This window comes from Podarcis raffonei, chromosome 12 (assembly GCF_027172205.1).
Source record: "Podarcis raffonei isolate rPodRaf1 chromosome 12, rPodRaf1.pri, whole genome shotgun sequence".
Taxonomy (NCBI): domain Eukaryota; kingdom Metazoa; phylum Chordata; class Lepidosauria; order Squamata; family Lacertidae; genus Podarcis; species Podarcis raffonei.
This window is the reverse complement of record NC_070613.1, coordinates 13,188,320-13,207,225: the sequence shown is the minus strand read 5'-3', so window position 1 is coordinate 13,207,225 and position 18,906 is coordinate 13,188,320. Positions and strand designations below refer to the sequence as shown.

The 18,906-nt window shown below is 39.2% G+C and overlaps 1 protein-coding gene across 2 annotated transcripts in view; it reads right to left on the bottom strand.

Annotated features, from left to right (window-relative positions):
• DNAJB6 (DnaJ heat shock protein family (Hsp40) member B6) overlaps positions 1-18,906 on the bottom strand; it is a 57,441-nt gene that overhangs the window by 33,839 nt on the left and 4,696 nt on the right. For both annotated transcript variants that reach the window (XM_053410592.1, XM_053410591.1), the window contains exons 2-8: positions 18,034-18,126; positions 15,978-16,087; positions 14,462-14,518; positions 12,537-12,647; positions 1,960-2,091; positions 911-1,052; positions 239-309 (exon numbers count right to left, since the gene is read on the bottom strand). In XM_053410592.1, the coding sequence (XP_053266567.1) occupies positions 239-309; positions 911-1,052; positions 1,960-2,091; positions 12,537-12,647; positions 14,462-14,518; positions 15,978-16,087; positions 18,034-18,098 (688 nt within the window). In that variant the 5' untranslated portion in view covers positions 18,099-18,126. The remainder of the gene's footprint in view (positions 1-238; positions 310-910; positions 1,053-1,959; positions 2,092-12,536; positions 12,648-14,461; positions 14,519-15,977; positions 16,088-18,033; positions 18,127-18,906) is intronic.

Sequence of the window (18,906 nt, the reverse complement as noted above, 5' to 3'; positions counted from 1 at the left end):
AAAATGGTCCTATTCATGTGGTCCCAGCAAATAAACGCAAAAGTCTGACAGTATCATGAGCTCCGATGAGCCGTTTATAAATACTTTAGATTACGTACAGTATAATGAAAAGAGTTCGTTTGAAATCTTCAAAAAAATGTTCCTGTTAATCCTCAAAGGGTGCTCGTTATAGCTTAACATTTCTGTTAAATGCGTGCGTTGAATTACTTGTTATCCAAGCGTAGCAGCTGCTCCTTACCATTTACTGTTAAAGACTTTAACTGGCCATCTTCTTCAACTTCTACTCTCTCTTGTCCATTCTCAACAATTCTGCAGGATAAAAATCCATTTAATAGTCTTTTCTGAAGTGTGTGGTTTTTTTTAAATAACAACCAGTTGGCACATGGATATCTTGTCCATAAAGTGATTACCACTGATTGGCATCAAATAGCAGCAGCTAAACTGGAAAGTTTCATTTTATGCAAAAGCTTAGAACAATTCTGACTGCTTATGTAAACTGATTATGAAATCCTGAGCCACCATTTTAGCACAATTCCAATTTCAGCCAGATCCGACATCACAATTTCACATATTTATCACATCTCTAATCCACTAGGACTGGACCTTTGGCACCTCAATCACAGTTAATTCAAACACCACTAACACCACACTCAAAACTTGGGAAAATGAGAGGCAGCAACCTGAAAACAGAGAACCTAAGCTTATTGGGAACTGAGTGTGTCACTAATGTAAACACACTTTGAAGTTACGTAATTCTGCCTAGTGAAAGCATTTGTTTCCTTCCTTGGGCAAGTAATAAAGAGAGAAGCAATATATTTCTATAATTCTATATCTTTAAAATTCTATTAAGACTACAGAAAACCAGTTACATAACTAACCTACTGAGAAATGTGAATTTAGATCACTGTACCTCTTTGTAGTAATTTTTCTGCCATTAACTATTTTAGTTGAAGTCGATACAGATTTGAAGTTGCCCATCCCGGTGCCACCAAACGATGTGGAGGAGAATGAAGTAAGGCCCCCATGTCCCAGAGAACCAAACGAAGTAAAACCTAGTAAGGGAATCAAAGTGTCAGAATGTACTTGAACCAAGGCAAAAAAAGGGGTACATCTCCCCCCCCAAAGGACCAACAGTTTTTCACTCCTGCTTTTTTCACAGATTAATAAACTCAGTAAAATTCAGAAGTGATTTGTCACGCCACTATGTGTAACCACGTCTATTAACTTCATATACCAGTTTATATCCTGATTCTAGCAATTTTAAACAACTGCCAATCTCTTAAATTTAGCTGTAGTTTTTCCTTAGCTTTCGATGCTCCAACTCAAAATGAAGTCCTTGATATGATATTCTAATATAATGATACTAAGAAATTTCATTAACAGTAAACCACATGATGTATTGCTTGTGAAAGTTAAAATTATGTCATTCACTGGTTTAAACCTATGCTGCAAGCCTTTTGAAGACAGCATAATGACACATTTCCTAAAAGCTAGCTGGAATCCAAACTGTAATTTTATTTTTATGATGTAAACCACCCTGTGCTCTTCAGAGGAAGGGTGGTATATTATTAGTATTAGTATTAGTATTAGTATTACTAATAATAGTTTACCCAATGTCACATGGAAAATCACTTTTGAAACAGATGAACTTTCCAGAAAACAAACTACAGGGGAGTTCAAATTCAAGCCTTTATGTGCATCTAAAATAGCTCTGGATTCAGAACTGTTTTCTTTCAGTTGTAGCTCAGGTGAAGGGAATTTGTGGTGCTCCAGAGGTTGCTATACTACAACTCCCACCAGCCTTGGGCAAGCACAGCCAATTTTCAGGGATGATGACTCCCAAATTTTCATGTCTTAACTAGTGGATCATCGAACAATCCTACCATTTACAGTTTAAACTTCGCTGTAATTAGGAAATTGTCTACATTCGCTGATTAAACTGAATTTAATTCACCTTACCCGTATCAAATGAAGAGAAACCACTCCCAAATGCAGGAAATCCACCAAAAGCGGAGAAAAAGGATCCACCACCTCTGTTCCTATTTCCACGTGGCCCTCGCCTATTGCCAAAGAAGTCATCAAAAGGATCTTCTGCAAATAAAAATAAAGTTTTAAAAATCATATACCGGTAAGCTTCAGTACTAAACACTGTTAAGTAAGGTACAAAATTAGTGATTTTTTAAGTATTAAAGACAACCAAGCCAGTGCTTGCTGTCTACTTCCAATATCACACACTTTCTATCTTTAACAAACATTAGTTCTCCAACTGGCAGATACATGGAGCGGTCTCTGCTTTTCAGTGCAACCTTATGCATGTATAGGTAAAGGTAAAGGTACCCCTGCCCGTACGGGCCAGTCGTGTCCGACTCTAGGGTAGCGCGCCCATCTCACTTAAGAGGCCGGGGGCCAGCGCTGTCCGGAGACACTTCCAGGTCACGTGGCCAGCGTGACGAAGCTGCTCTGGCGAGCCAGCAGCAGCGCAGCACACGGAAACGCCGTTTACCTTCCCACTATAAAGCGGTACCTATTTATCTACTTGCACTTAAGGGTGCTTTCGAACTGCTAGGTGGGCAGGAGCTGGGACCGAAAGACGGGAGCTCACTCCGCCGCGGGGATTCGAACCGCCGACCATGCGATCGGCAAGCCCTAGCACTGAGGTTTTACCCACAGCGCCACCCGCGTCCCATGCTATGCATGTATACATAGAAGTAAACCTCACTGTGTTCATGAAAGTCTGCACAGGCTTACAGCCTTTGTGATCTTTTTCTCCCTATCGGAAGGAATGCAGCTGATTTTGTGGAAAGGTTCAATGTCACTGCAGGTAGTTCATTTTTAATTCATCATTGCCATTTAGTGAAATACATTATATATTCAAAATCCTGAAAGTATAACTACTAAACTCTGTTAAAGGAGATGAATCTGGTTTTCTAGATTCACTTTAACAAAATATCTTTAAAGCCTTCACAAAGACTACAGATCATAAAAGAGTATTAGAAAACCCACAATGGGTGTGCTTGAAGAAACCAAGCAAGAAAATTTCTGGCAATGTGAAGTTAAAGTAGTTGGCATTTTGAAAGCTCAACGGTGATTTTATATGTTGCATTATCTCTTTTAAAATTGAGGGCTAGTCTTTCCTCTCTGAAACCAAATCTATTGTAGAAGCCATGTCTTCCCAAAATAAACTTAAATGGTCCATTACATCTGATTGTGAGCATATATGAAATCCTTGAGTACTACCTGAAAGCTAAAGTTATACTCCAAGCACTTTACCATAGTGGGTACAAGTAAGTTGTATCAATATGCATGAAGTGTTTGAAGATGCATTAAGCAGACATATGAACTATGAACATACTAGGAATAACAAACAGGAATTGATTATATACTACTGTAACCTTTTTATTAAAAAACAAAAACCATTTTAGTGACACATGCACCCATTTTGATAGGGGAAGTATTTTCATGAAACTTTTGTAAAGTAGTGTTTTGAAGCTTATGTGTATGCTATGCTAAGCGGCATTATTTATTTATTTCATTTATAGATCGCTTTTCTGCCAAAGCATCCAATGAAGCTTACCATTTTAAAATACAGTGGTGCCCCGCAAGACGAATGCCTCGCAAGACGGAAAACCCGCTAGACGAAAGGGTTTTCCGTTTTGGAGGTGCTTCGCAAAACAAATTTCCTATGGGCTTGCTTCGCAAGACGAAAATGTCTTGCGAGTTCCTGCGGGGTTTTTTTCCTCCCCCCCCTTTCCCCAAGCCGCTAAGCCGCTTATCAGCTGATCCGCTAAGCCGCTAAGCCTCTTAACAGCTGGTCGCTAAGCCGCTTATCAGCTGATCCGCTAAGCCGCTTAACAGCTGATCGCAAAGCCGCTTATCAGCTGATCCGCTAAGCCGCTTAACAGCTGATCTGCTAAGCCGCTAAGCCGCTTATCAGCTGATCCACTAAGCCGCTTATCAGCTGATCCGCTAAGCCCGCTAAGCCACTAATAGCGCTAAGCCGCTAAGCCGCTAATGGGCTTGCTTCGCAAGACGAAAAAACCGCAAGACGAAGAGACTCACGGAACGGATTATTTTCGTCTTGCGAGGCACCACTGTAATAAAACAAACAAGTGGTGTAAATTATATGCTTGTAGGTGCTTTGAGGTGTTTTTCTACAATCAAGTGGTATATAAATGTTGTTATGCAATAAATAAACAATTTGTAAAAAGTGAGTTTTCAGTTCTTGCAGATTTTTAAGAGGAACATATTATTTTAAAATATGAACAAGGCCAAAGGGGGAAAAAACAGGTTAAGCAATGAAACATTAGGCAATGAGTTCAACAGGACAGACATGCAACCAACAATCTAGATCCTACCCAGAATGCATAACATTTACATGTGCACAACACCCAGGAACCTTTTGGCAGAGGAAAAAGTCCGTGTGCCAAGTCCAAAGTACCCTGTGGCACAGGAGAAACTCGTTGCTTCCACATGTATTATGTCACTCCAGTTAAAATGCAGTTTTCCGGTATCAGAAGCATCTCTTATTTTCCCAGCTTCAAAACTTATCTAAATCAAAGAGTGCCTGATAACAAGTTCCATGCTGGATGCTATATATATATATATATATATATATATATATATATATATATATATATATATATATATCTGTGTGTTTGTTCTTAGGGGCTCAGGGAAAAGTTGCTGAGCTTTTTTTAGGGGGAAAGGGGGGAAATTGAACACCCAAAGATCTCACTAAAAAAGGCCTGTCTTCTGTTCTGGGGATCATGGAACAATGGAGGGTGGGTGGAGGCCAAATTTTACCGTATTTTTCGCTCTATAAGACGCACCAGACCGTAAGACACACCTAGTTTTTGGAGGAGGAAAACAAGAAAAAAAATATTCTGAATCCCAGAAGCCAAAACAGCAAGAGGGATCGCTACGCAGTGAAAGCAGCGATCCCTCTTGCTGTTCTGGCTTCTGGGATAGCTGCGCAGCCTGCATTCACTCCATAAGACGCACACACATTTCCCCTTATTTTTTAGAAGGGAAAAAGTGAGTCTTATAGAGCAAAAAATACGGTACTTTACCACCGCTGAGGAAAGGATCCAGCGATCGACTGCAATCTACCAAAACCTCCCAGGGATCTACCAGTAGATCACGATCGACCTGTTAGACATCCCTGCATATATTATTGCCTGTTCACACATTATAAACGTAATGTATCTTACAAGGATACTTGTTTGAGCTCATATAAAGTGTAGTCAATGTTTGCAGGCATCATGAACATTCACCAGTCAGGGAGCCTAATGTGGCTGCAGCTGTGAAAACATGACAAAAACCCCAGCTTTGCTGACAGCCTATAAAATAGGCCTTAGGGAGGCATTCCTGAAATTTGCAACTTAAAACATACTTACTAGGATTTAATTTATAAACACAGATTCAGATACATAATCTCATGGGCATCCAATTATTTGGGCTTAAGTGACATCATTTTACAGCATGGGGAACATGTGTTCCATCCCCTTCAGAAGTAAGGGGAGCAAGATGGATAAAAACCTGGGACCATTATGCTTTTGGGGTGATATACGTTCAATATCATCTGTCTGTCTTGGGTGTATACTAAATTTTTGTTCAAGGGAGTTTTCTTTGGTAGCTCTTTCTCTTCAACCTAATTTGACAATGGCAACAAAACAAAAAACCCTCTCTGATAGGTCACTCATTCCCCTACTTCCAAAATCATACATCATTTCAAAAGAGGAGGAAGAACACCTTGTTCATGAGTGAAAACCAGCCATACAAAATATGGAACATATCTAGAATTAGTTGTCAAATTAAGTGAATTTGTTTTTAATTACTCCTGTTATTACTGCCTCCCATGGGAGTAAAATCCATATAACTATCTGCTGTGTGAAGTACTTTCTTTCACTTGTCCTCAATCTTTGAACTTCAGATTCCTTGGACGTCCATGATTTCTAGTGTGGTGAGGGAGAAAAAAATTCCCCTATTCACTTTCTCCATGCCAGGCATAATTTTATCAACTTCAATTGTGTCACCACTTATTCACCTTTCTCTAAACTAAAAAGTCCCAAACACTGCAATCTTTCTTCACAGGGGAGTTGCCCGACCCCATCAATCATTTTGGAGGCCTTTTCCCAACTTTACAGTGTCATTTTTGAGGTGCGGCAACCAGAACTGTCGTGTTTTCCAAATGCAGTTGCATCATAGATTTGTACAATGGTTCTAGGTTTTCAACCACTGTTGTACTGTTGGTAAAAACAATGGTGTCTGTTGCTGCTACACAATTCACTTGGTCGTTAATCACACTAATTAATTTGACCAACATCTTTCCAATAGGGCTTAACAGTACATCTGTAAATCAAACAAGCCCATAACCTTCAAGCTCTCATACTGCTAATTCTTATCTTTGTAAATGTCCAAATTGAAAAATGGAGGTGAAAGCTGCAAAAAAAAATCTCTTCTGCTGGATAAGCCTGAGGCTAAGTCAACAGCAACATGGGCAAACGAATTAACAGTGGCCTTCAGATGCAACTGTTTAAGATTTTGCCCAGAATCTTGAATCCACTTAACTCTCAAATAATCCATATTGGGTGGTATAGTCCTACCTAACATAAATTCACTGAAGTTAATGGACACAACAGACTTAAGTTTATTAATTTCAGTGGCTCTACTCTGAATACGACTTATAACCCATTAGGTTCAAAACTACCAAAATGTATTTGCAGGGCACTGCGGCTGGCTTAGAAAGACACAGAACCCTAAAGAGACCACGGCACCAAGTAAACCTAATCAAATTTCCAAGAAAACAATACAGTGGACCCTCCGGATACGAATTCCCATCATCCCTGACCACTGGTCCTGTTAGCTAGGGATGATGGGAATTGTAGTCCCAAACATCTGGAGGGCCGGAGTTTGCCTATGCCTGATCTAGACCAACTAACTGCAATGGAGACGTAATTCCACATAGCACACATTTTTCCCTAGAGTATTTATTCTGGATAAATCAAGTTAAATATTTTCTTGTAACATAGTATGCATATGAAAATAAGGGTCAATGAAAAATGATTTGGAGTAGCCCTCCGACCCTTTGACTGCAATTATATTAGGGGTATGCACATATATGAGTGTTTGTGCATACTGCTAAAAGGCATAGCACACGTCTATGTGCTATCATCATAAAGGGTAACAATGTTAGCTAAACTACCGTATTTTTCGTCCCATAGTACGCACCTAGTTTTTTGGGGGGGAAATAAAGGAAATTTTTTTTGCTTTATTTCCCCCGCAAAACCATGTCGAGGAACAGTGGTATGGCAGCGCTCCGCCTCCCCGCTGTCCCCCGAGCTTGTGGGGCTGGCGCTGGGGAGAAGCGTGCTTCTCTCCAGCGCCAGCTTCCAAACCAGGTCGAGGAACAGCGGGATGGCGGCGCTGCACCTCCCCGCTGTCCCTCGAGCTTGTGGGGCTGGCCGATGTCTGCCCGGCGCAATGGGCGCTCTGCTTCAGGGTGCCCTGCGCGCCGGGCGGCAGGCTGCTCCCCACGCTGCGGATGTCTGCCCGGCGCGAGGGGCACTCTGCTTCAGGGCGCCCCGCGCGCTGGGCTGCTATCCGCAGCCTAGGGAGCCCTGCAGGAACTCCCGCGGACTCCCCAGGCTTGCTGATAGCTTCCTGAAGCCTGGAGAGCGAGAGGGGTTGGTGCGCACCGACCCCTCTCGCTCTCCAAGCTTCAGCGAAAGCCTGTATTCCCCCCATAGGACGCACACAGATTTCCCCTTCATTTTTGGAGGGGGAAAAGTGCGTCCTATAGGGCGAAAAATACGGTATCTCATACATGAAAACAAGCATTAGTGCTTTGGTAGGATGTTTCCCAAGCACTACAAATGAGACAAAAAGCTTGGAAAGATTGTTCATGTATTAAAACTTGAGAACACATCCCTTTTCAGCTGAATGCATTATCAGGTAAACCACTAATGCAACAGTCTAAATTATTCCTGCTAAAGTGATTTGACTCACTAGCAAACTATGAAGGTCACTTGTGTAAACATGAACAATATTATATTACTGCCCACTATTATGCATCTATATATAACCAAGTTTTCTTTCGCTTTTTTCTTTTAAGTTACCTGGTCATTTGCTTAGAACACATTGTCACACTCAACCCTATAGGATTATGAATGTAAAGTGGAAGGAGGCCTGAAGTTACCCCTATTCTGGCCATATTAAAATTACTGTAATTGGGCGAGACTCAAGCCTTCAATTCCATAGGTACACCAAATTACCTTCTCTTACCATTCAGCAACACTGAGCTCTTGGGAAAAGTGTACTTCATCCCATTCAGTTCTATCACTGTATGCCTTTGCATCAACACACTTAATTCACCAGGTATTCCTTTCCATTCAAGTTATTTGACCTCATCTGTCTACATGCCTAGCACCTAGTGTGATAGAGCTCCAAATATCAAACACATGATTTGTAGAAAAACTAAATTGTAGAGAACAGAGTTTAAACCTTAACTTGCACATAGTTAATTTTAACCTTTGTTTTATGCTTCTTTCTGCGAAGTGCTCAAGTTACGCAGGTCAGCATGTCCTAAAATCAAAACCCAAAATAACTCTGATTTTGACTTGTGTTGAGTGAAGTATCCCACTCTACAGTGATAATCCATAATCTTAATGTGAAAACTTTTTGTAAACACTAAATGTATGCAATGCAGAACTATGTGGTCACAACGAGGTGCTTAGGAAGTTATTTGGGGATCTTTTATCTCTTCCCCTGTCTGCAGAGCCCCCCAGTTGCAGATACCATGCAACTATATACTGAAGCAGGCAATACCTTATCTTAAGTGAGTTATCCATTTGCAAATCTCTCACTATCCTTCCAGTAACAGTTAGTAGAGGAATAAGACAGTTTCCACTGAATGGGATGCACTGAATTGACAGATAACATGAAGATAACTGGCTTAGCTGATAGCAGTCAGCATGTTTGTCCTTTTTAACCTAACCTACCACATGTTCATTTTGAGCCAACTTGTTTTATTTCTATGGCAATGCTTCTGAAAAGTTCACCTGTGTATGCTCTGTAATGCAGTAGGGCTAAAATGGACAGCGATTAAGGTGTGTGAGAGAAAGCAAATGCACAAATAATGCTTTGCATTGATATGGGCCTCACACAGTGTGAACAGGAGTGTGTGAATCTGAACTTGTGATAAGGTTGCTCTCTGTAGAGCATGGCATACGTACAAGGTTGGCACAACTTAAACATGACAGTAAACCCTCCAGGATAAAATTTGGTGACCCTGGAGCAAGCCTGATACCAAGCCTCCTGAAAGGCATTCAGACATATTTTGAGTTCACCCACATCTGACCTAAAGATTAACACATGCAAATTTAATTGCCAAGCACAGGATACTCAACTCCTCAATTGGAGCCATCTACACAATGGTAAGGTGATTTGAAGGCAGATAGCAGACAAATGGCTAGAGTCAGATAAATGGCTCAGAATCAAAGTTGGTTAAAACAAACAAGATGGCCAGTTTTCAGTCCTCTACTGGCTAGGATGGGCAAGGTGAGAAATGGGCAGGAACTCTGAGGGAAAGACAGAAATTCCTTATCTCAAAGCCCGTCCTACTAGGAGACATTGGCTACCTGCTTAATTTGTAACTTTGCTGTCTTAAGCAGCACTTAATTACTCTGCCGCTCCTATGTCATATAATAAGCCAAACTTACTTTATTCCTCTGTGAGAGCTTCTTGTGGGTATAAGGTTAAGGGTTAACACACATCCATAACAAGGGCTGCACACATGTGAATCCAGGCACTTGTTACAACAGTATCAAGAAACTTCCATATCACAGAAAAGATACAATATTGATGTTTGGAGAAAGAATATGTGTTAACCACAAAAATGTGCTACTTTATTCGCAACAGAAACATATTGGTGATCTGCTTAATAAGGCAACAAAATAGATTAATTAGGTGTCAAGTGTATAGACAACTCTCCCCACCAAAACCCAACTGTGTAGAAAGATACTCTTCAATATGGTTAGAGCTATTTTGTCCCAAAAGGAAACAAGTTTTGCAATTAAACCAAGGTAGCTGAAAATCTGCTCATCTGTTAACACCCCTTCAGTACAATTATGAAATACTTGGAAAACCAAGCAGGAGCAATTTCAGCAACCATTTTGAAGGGGATACAATTTGATTACAAGTTCTTTAATTTGAACACATATTTATATACAAGCTCTCAGACTGCTTGAATGAGACCACCACAAAGTAATTTCATTCATTAATGTTGATCTATTTGCACCGCTCTATTAACATCTCAAAGGAAAAATAAGTAATTTTACAGTACTTCAACACAGAAGGCCAATTCGTTATTCAGGCTAACGAATATTATTCTACACTGCTTTGAAGGGGTCCCCAAACGGAGCACTTTTAGAAATCTAAGAAACTGTGCACCACAAAATACTCATTTCACAGGAGAAAAACTGCCGATGCTTAGAACTACTAACAAATACAAACAGCACAGACAAAAAAAGGAGGCAACATCTCCTCAAATATAGGCACAACACCCTCCCAAACAACTTTTAAAAAACCCTAGCTAAACACCTCCATGGTTATAAAAAAAGGCAGAACTCAATTTCAAAAATGAAATTGGGAGGGGCAAAGGGCTATAATAGGCACCATAAGCCTATATAATGAACAAAGCCATCTACATAAAAGCAAGCATTCAGGATCTGCTAAATATTCTGAGCATTCCCAAAGCTTGTAAGAGCTTGAAGTATTGTTGTATTCAAACCAAACTATTACTAAATTACTTTGTACTCCACAACTAAGTGCCCTCAGAGAAGTAGAGAGACATTTTAGATAAATAATTTATTAATTTTAATGTTTCCTGTCAGTAGAATTCCTCCAACTCTGATCCTATACTTATTTCTTCTTCCAGCTCCTCCAAGGTTATACTGCTAGGCTCTTCTGTCCACTCTTCTGACACTAAACTCACTTCCTCCTCAAATGACTCTTCTGCTACTCCTTCAGAGTCCTCCTCCTCCACTAGTAGTTCTTCCAACTCAATAGATCCTTCATCATATTCTTCAAAGACCTCAATAAAATCTTCACAATATTCTTCATAAAGCTCTTCCTCTAGCACTTCCTCCAGCTCCTCTGCCACTTCTATTGACTCATAACTACACTCATCCTCCAGCTCCTCTATAGACCTTTCTTCTGATCCTTCATTAGACTCCTCTGGCAGCCAAGTGATAATCATTGAGTAGGTATCTACAAAAAGTACCAATTGCAGTTAAGTCAATTCATTAATTTGTTATTCAATATTTTGAGTTGCAATACCTTAATTTATGAATTAAATGAACTTTTACATGTGAAGCCTCATAACTTTAAACAGTTATGTAATACTAAGCTTTGACCACTGAAACTCTTTTCATAGACCAAGAGTCTCATGCTCTGACGACTGAACTACCCTAGCTGACCAATGAATGATAAATTATATACTATAGTTCAGTGATCAATTGTCACACTGGTGGATCTCAATGAAGGTAGCAGTTTAAGAGCTTTGTTCAAGCTGATTTCTGACACTTGCTAGTAAAGATACAGAAGTTTCCCACTCTATTTATTTGGAATAACGCTAAAGACATTAAATATGCCCTGCTTACAAGGAATGCAATTTTAACTCTGTCATCCCTATGATTCAGACACTTCTACCACATGTGTATTCTAGCTGGTCATTAAGGTGCCGTCTCAGAGAAAAAGCGGCCAGCTCGTTCAGAAGCACCTTGCTAGCCAATTTTCCATACACTTTCCCAAACCATCAAAGCACACTCAACCCAAGCAGGGGTGCCAACTAGATTGCATTAACCCGTCTTGCACTTTTCAAAGAATCCACCATCACCAAGCAGTGTTTACAACAAGCCTGCCCCCCCCGCCCGACAATATTTAGAGCACAATATATAAATTTAGCTATACAGAATCCTATTTACTACTACCCATGTCACCTCAAGACAAAAGAAATAAAAGGGTTCAGGCTGGTTTACAGCGGAGGTAACTAGCTCCATAAGACCTCAGAATGTATACGAATAAGTAAGTCAATTTCAAAGGGGAAAGCTTGAAAGCAAATCACTGCTGTAGCTGCAGTGCTACCAACAAGAACGTAACATAATAAAACCTTGCTGGATTAGGCCGGTGCCCTATCTAGTCCAGCATCTCACAGTGGCCAACCAAATGCCTATGGGAGACCCACAAGAAGGCTCTGTGGACAGCGACACTCTCCCCTCCTATGGTTTTCCAACAACTGATGCAGACAAATTCACAGTAGCCCTGAAATATCCAATTAAAGATACAAAGTCAGACTCTGTATACTGAAGCTATCCTTTTGTCAACACCAACAGTAAGTATAAAAGGTGCAGATTTTATTATCACATACCCTTATTGGGATCCATACATGATAAAAATGCAGCATATTTATTACCAACATATGCGTTTCAACATTCTGCATATCCATATTTCCAAAAATGTCAATGTTGTATACTCACCAAAGAAATCAAATGAGAATGGGTCTCTTCCACCAAAGAATTCCCTGAAGACATCTTCCGGATTCCGGAATGTAAAACCATATTCAAATGGACTGTCAAAATGAGTTCCACCTGCAACAAGAGAGCACTCAATATCACAGCAGTTCTTCGGGATCCTAACACATCTAAATCTCTTAACATTTGCAACTTATTTTCATTTATACTGTTCTCAGTAATGGTTCAGTATGACAAACCTGTCAAAGTTATTATTTTTCTTGAGGCATATTGACAATTTTACTACAATCATAAGAACTGCAACCAAAGATTCCCAGATCAGGAAATCCATGCTTTAAAGCTCCCCATATCCTCAACACACATTTTGGACTATAAACTGAGCTCATTTCTAAGGTATTTGAAGCGGTGTTAAGAGGACTAGAATATTCTTTTTTAAACGTTATGACAAAGATTTTCCGCAAAGTCTGAGTCATTGTGTGAATTAGCAATGACAAATTCATTAGCATGTCATTTCTTACATTTTCAAACTACTTCCTCCATGGAAGCATATATAGTTCTTCCTTATTATCATCAATCTCACCCTTAACTAAACTAAGGGGTAGCAAGCCAAGGTCACTCAGTGAACTTCCAGCTGAGTAGTGATTTGAAGCTCAATCTCCACCGTCATACTCCACAGTAATTACAACACTGCGGGCTCATACTGTTCACCTGGGCTTTACTAGACCTGCATACCCAGCAATCCCCACAATGTACAGCAGTCATGACACATAAAGATGGGTGACAGAATGCCATGTGTCATTTTTGTGTAAACTACTTGCCCCTTTGTGCAAACATTGGCTGCTTTAAGTTAAATTTACTGTGACTCTGGCATCATGATAAAAATCACAGCAAACAGCGATGAAGCCAAAGAAAAGGGTGCCAAGTATTTTGACAGGCCAGTACTTGAATGTGCCAGACTGCCTTGCGTGGAAAACCACTGATGAAGCAGGGCTCCCAGTTACTCTCTTCACCCTTCCCAGATTATGGTAAATTCATAGCTTGCGTTTTAAGTAGGTCTGACCACACCGAACAATAAAATAAATGTGAAAGCCCGCCCCATTGTTCAGTTCCTGATCAATATAAAATGTATATTCCTTCTAATTTTTTTTAGTTAGTTCTTAGTTCTTCACCCAGCTGAAGACCACAAAGGCCTTCTGCCTTGGATTGGTAACTGAGAATTTTATTGATCTAATTATCTATCTATCTATCTATCTATCTATCTATCTATAATCTGGCTCTTCCTATCAAAGGAGCTCAGGTTGGCAAATATGCTGTGGAACTTAGAACTATTTCACATCCAGATGGGCTGCAGGGAGTTATGAGAAGAGCATATTACCTACTCATATTGATCACTTTTCTTAACCACAGAATCGTAGAGTTGGAAAGGACCACATGGTCATCCAGTCCAACCCCCTGCAATGCTTTAACTGACAACTTGAGATTACGAGTCTCATGCTACTTATGAGTTCATCCCATTCATTAGTTAATGCAAATTGAATCAAATTCCTCTGTTGGGTTAGATTTCATCATATATAAGTTGTTTGATTTTCACATATTTTATCTCATGCAACTTACTTTATTTCCCATCAATTTTTCCACAGCAACATTCCATTAAACTTTGTACAACAATATAGTGGGTGATTCATTCCAGCTACAATCTTGATTCTGTGGTTTACACTCCCTGTTCCATTGTGTTGCTGCTGAACAAATGTGAATGTTGACTGGGGGATCCAATGAGTGTTAGTAAATTTGCCAGAATTCAGTATGGTAGGCACTGGTGGCATTCACTGGATCTCCAAATTAACCTGTTTGTATTAGCATGGCAGAAACATCTTTAGCTAAAAAGTTATTCATAGCATTAAAATAGGAGAAAGCATTAAATCCCTACGTACCTCCTCCTCCATTTAAGCCTTCTTTTCCATATTTGTCATAGATATCACGTTTTTTAGCTATGAAGAACAGAGAATAGGTAAGAAATAGATCACTTTGATATGAAAGTAATGAAACATGGAAAAATATATTAAGGTTATATATTAAGAATACATTCTATTTTAAATCATTATAACGAAAGGATCAAAATGTGTAATAAAATGGGCCTCAATATGTAAGCTATGCATATAAAACTAGTTACATTATTTTGACGCAGCTATATGTAACAGTAATCATCCAAATAAAATAAAAAGCAGAGGCATATTCATTACTTAGTATGAATTTTTAATGGTGTTCAAGTTCAAGCTGCTAACTGACAAGGCCCTTTGATTCCCCACCCCATCCCATATCTATTATTCAGCCATGAAGCAAAAAGTATTCTTCTTTCCTGCAAATTGCAACTAAATGCCTTCAAAATCTATAAATTAACCATATCTTAAAAACATGTGTTGCAGAAAAATACAATCCAGAAATATCAGGAAATTTTCAAATTAAAAAAAACCTGTTTGATATAACTTTGATGAATCTCTCAAACCAAACACTACTGGAATCAACAGCAGCATTAATAGGCTGTCCTTTTAAAACATAACCATGTAAGAAAATTCATCATAATAGAAAAGCAAAAAAAAAAAAAAACCCAGACATGTCAATTATTTAAAAATAAAAAGCATAAAATAAAAAAACTAGTAATATTAAAATGGTTTCAAAACAGTTTAATTATTTGAAACCTAAAGCATTAAAAAAGGTCAATTTAACAAGGCAATTCAAAATAAGTAGACTTTAAAAACCCATTAAAAACTTGCAGTACTCCTCTGTGGGGGGAGAGTGCCATAATCTCATTATTGCTAATAAACTTGATGGCTTATTAATCTCGCAAATCAAAAGCTAGTATGCTACACTATGAGAGGATCCAGTTATTGGGTCCAGATATTTCCCTAAATATAAAACATATTTTGCAGAGAACAAAGCAGTTTTATCCGTGATACAGAATGAATGCTAAGCCTTGGTGTTTGCTTTTGTTAAATAGTGTGACCAACTTATGTCCAACATAAGCTTTGTTCTATAGTTAATAATATAATCCCACTCAATATACTAACAGATAAGAGCACACAGAACACAAACCCTTGTTTGTCTCTTCTTTAAAAAAAAAGTAGTTGAGAGCATTCCTTGTAAAAAAAAAACCTCCTCTGCAACAAACAGCACAGACAGCTACAGCCAGTTCTTTGGCAAGAAATAAAAGTTGTGTAACATGTTTCACTGCTAGCCCAGATTAGCAGCAGCTTTTGCTTTGGCAAGTAGTATGGTCTCATCCCAACTGGGAAGGTAAGCTGTAAAATTCCAGCACAGAGTTATTTTGATGGCAATCAATTCTAAAAATAAGTAACTTCCCAAAATGCAAAGGTAAGGAACTGGCTTGAGCCAAATTTGCAGTCAGATTTAGAAGGTAAAAAACATGTTTTAAATTTATCTAATACTCACCATCGGACAGAACTTCATAAGCCTCAGCTACTTGCTTAAATTGCCTTTCAGCTTCTTCTTTGTTATCTGGATTCTTGTCAGGGTGCCACTTTAATGCCAGTTTGCGGTACCTGAAATAAAAGGGGAAGTTGTGTAAGCTGATTTTATTCAAGATGGACAACACATACCAAATGAGAGGGGAAATTGATTAATTCAATTGGCTAAGTTATAGTTATAGTAGTAGTAGTAGTAGTTGTAGTAGTAGTAGTATACAGTACTTGCAGGTCTCAAGGCGGTTCACAGGATAAAATGAGAATATAAAAGCACAAAATACATAATCAAAATAAAAACAAAAACAACCCAATAACTCCCTCCCAACACATTTTAAAAGGGCATAGGATGCCAATCAATCAATCAATCAATCAATCAAAGGCCTGGTTAAAGAGGAATATATGTGACTGGCGCTTAAAGGTGCATAAAGAAGGCACCAGGCAAACCTTTAATGTGTTAAAGTAGTCATCAAACACATACTTTAAATGCAGTGGGTGTAATCCAATGTAGCCCCCACACACAGAGGGAATTCCCCTCTCCTACTGCAGCACTGGACTCAAAGATGTTTACTGATTACAGGAACTTTTAATAAAATGATATGTAACTTCCCAATATGAATTATTTGAAGGCAGCGCTATAGTAACATAATATAATACAGTGTACATTGATAAGCTTTAAGGTTTGCAAGAGCTAAGATACTTTTAATAACCTTTTAATAACCCTCTCCATTTCCCAAATGTCACTAACCATAGATTGCTATGATATTCAAATTGAAAAACAATGATAGGCTCCTGCCCTCCAAACTATAGTACATGATTCTGGGAAATACTATCAATAGTTGTCAATTCAGTTATCTTAGCAAACGGCTAGTAATACTAAATAGAGAAAAGAGAAGCAGCCAGCAGCATTCTCAAGATCCTCCAAAGCTCTTAGAAAAAGTTCATCTGAAGGAATAAGGAAGTGAATGCTATTTATAGTTTTCCCCCTAATAGTTAACCAAACTGATCAAAGTATCTCATTAAGATATGTTTTTGAAAATTTGGACAGTAATTCTTGGCTAAAATAGGCAGATTGCTTCTAGGAAATGCAGAGCTGTTTTAACTCGGAAACACTGCAACAGCATACCTAGGACAGTCATAAGAACAAGCAAATAGGAATAGCATCCTACATAGTATAAAGGCTGTACAGACGTACCATGGAAGTCAAACGGAATCAGTTTCAGAAGTCCGTTTGACTTCCAAAAAGTTCAGAAACCAAGGCATGGCTTCTGATTGGTTCCCCATGGTGGAGGCACACTGGAAACAATAGAAGAAGCCGCGCCATACGTTCGGCTTCCAAAAAAAGTTAGAAAACTGGAACACTCATTTCCAGTTTTCGATCATTCAGAAGCCGAAACGTTCCAACTCCCAAGGCGTTCGGGAGCCTGTATTGAATTGAAAGGCTGTATTGGACTGAAAGCAAAATCATGATTTAATGCTATATGAAGGAGCCTAGCCTCTTCCCCAGGACACATACACCTGTTCCTTCCCTTTAAGTTGAGGGAGGACAAAGCAAAAGCTTCCCACTTAGGAATTGTGATTATTGTTAGTATCAAAGTAAGTCAACTTCAAATCATCCTTTATGAAGTTGGCTTGTTTAAAGTGACCATAGTCAACATTACCCACAAATTCCCAGTCTAGACAAAATGAGAATTGTGTTAGCTAAAAGCAAAATCTTCTGAATTCAGGATATAAGGGGAGGGAAAAAATGCATTGAGTCCGAGAGCAAACTAGGCTTGGATATAGCCCAAAAACTGCTGGAAGAGCATATTCAAGAATTCTTCTCATGCCTTAACGATTCTCAAGACAGTTGTCTGGTACAGAACATCATCTGATACAGTAAATAATTCCAGTGATCACAAGCAATGAACACAGTAACTTGATGTATGAGACCATGTTACCCACTCAAAATGTGGAGGAGACATTACATTCAAAGAAATTCAAAACATATTTGCAGCTTACCTACAGTTTTAAAGATTGGTACTTACGCTTTTTTAATGTCTTCTTGTGAGGCATGTCTGTGCACTCCTAGAACTTCATAATAATCCACCATGTTTTATATTGCTTTGATAACAATAGTCCTTGGGGGAGAAAACAAGGGTTTAAACAAATATTAACACTGCAAATTTTGATTGAAAAGGCAAGCTGCATGATAGAAACGAGTCTGCTTTAATCATAGATTTCAGTTTAACAAATAGCTGGACATGCATGCATTCATTTCTCCTGTATCTACCAGAGTTTCTTTCAAACCCTATTTCAATGAACCCTTCTCCCTTCTGTCACAGCTCTAGGAGAAAAACAGAAGGGCCCCTTTCATCCATATCCATTAGAAAAGTTTCCATTGCACCATTTCCTAATGGCACATGGAGAAACTTTATTAACCCAAGTGCCTAATGCCCTCGATGGAAAGTAATGTTGCAGGGGAGGCACAGAAGTGGGCTGGGCCAAAGCCATGCCTCCCAAAGCAGCCATTTTCTGACTGGCACCCACAGCACTTTCTAAAATTCAAAATGCGCTCGATGGGCCAAAAAGTTGATGGCCTCACCTGGGGAAGAAAGCAATGACAGAATGGATTCAAGAGATATAGGGAACTGGATACCCTGGGCCTTACCACCAATGTCAGACAGCTGAAGCATACCATAGTTAATGGTATCAAATGCTGCAGATAAGTCCAAAAGGACCAAAAGAACTGCATACTTGTTCCTGGCATAAGTTATCCACCAGGACAACCAAGCCTGTTTCAATACCAAACTCAGGTTGAAGCCTGGATTAGAAAGGAGCCAGGAAGTTTCTGAATATCAAGTATCAAGTGGTTTTTGGAAAGTATTTCCATTTTAAACCAATACCTGTACAGAATATAC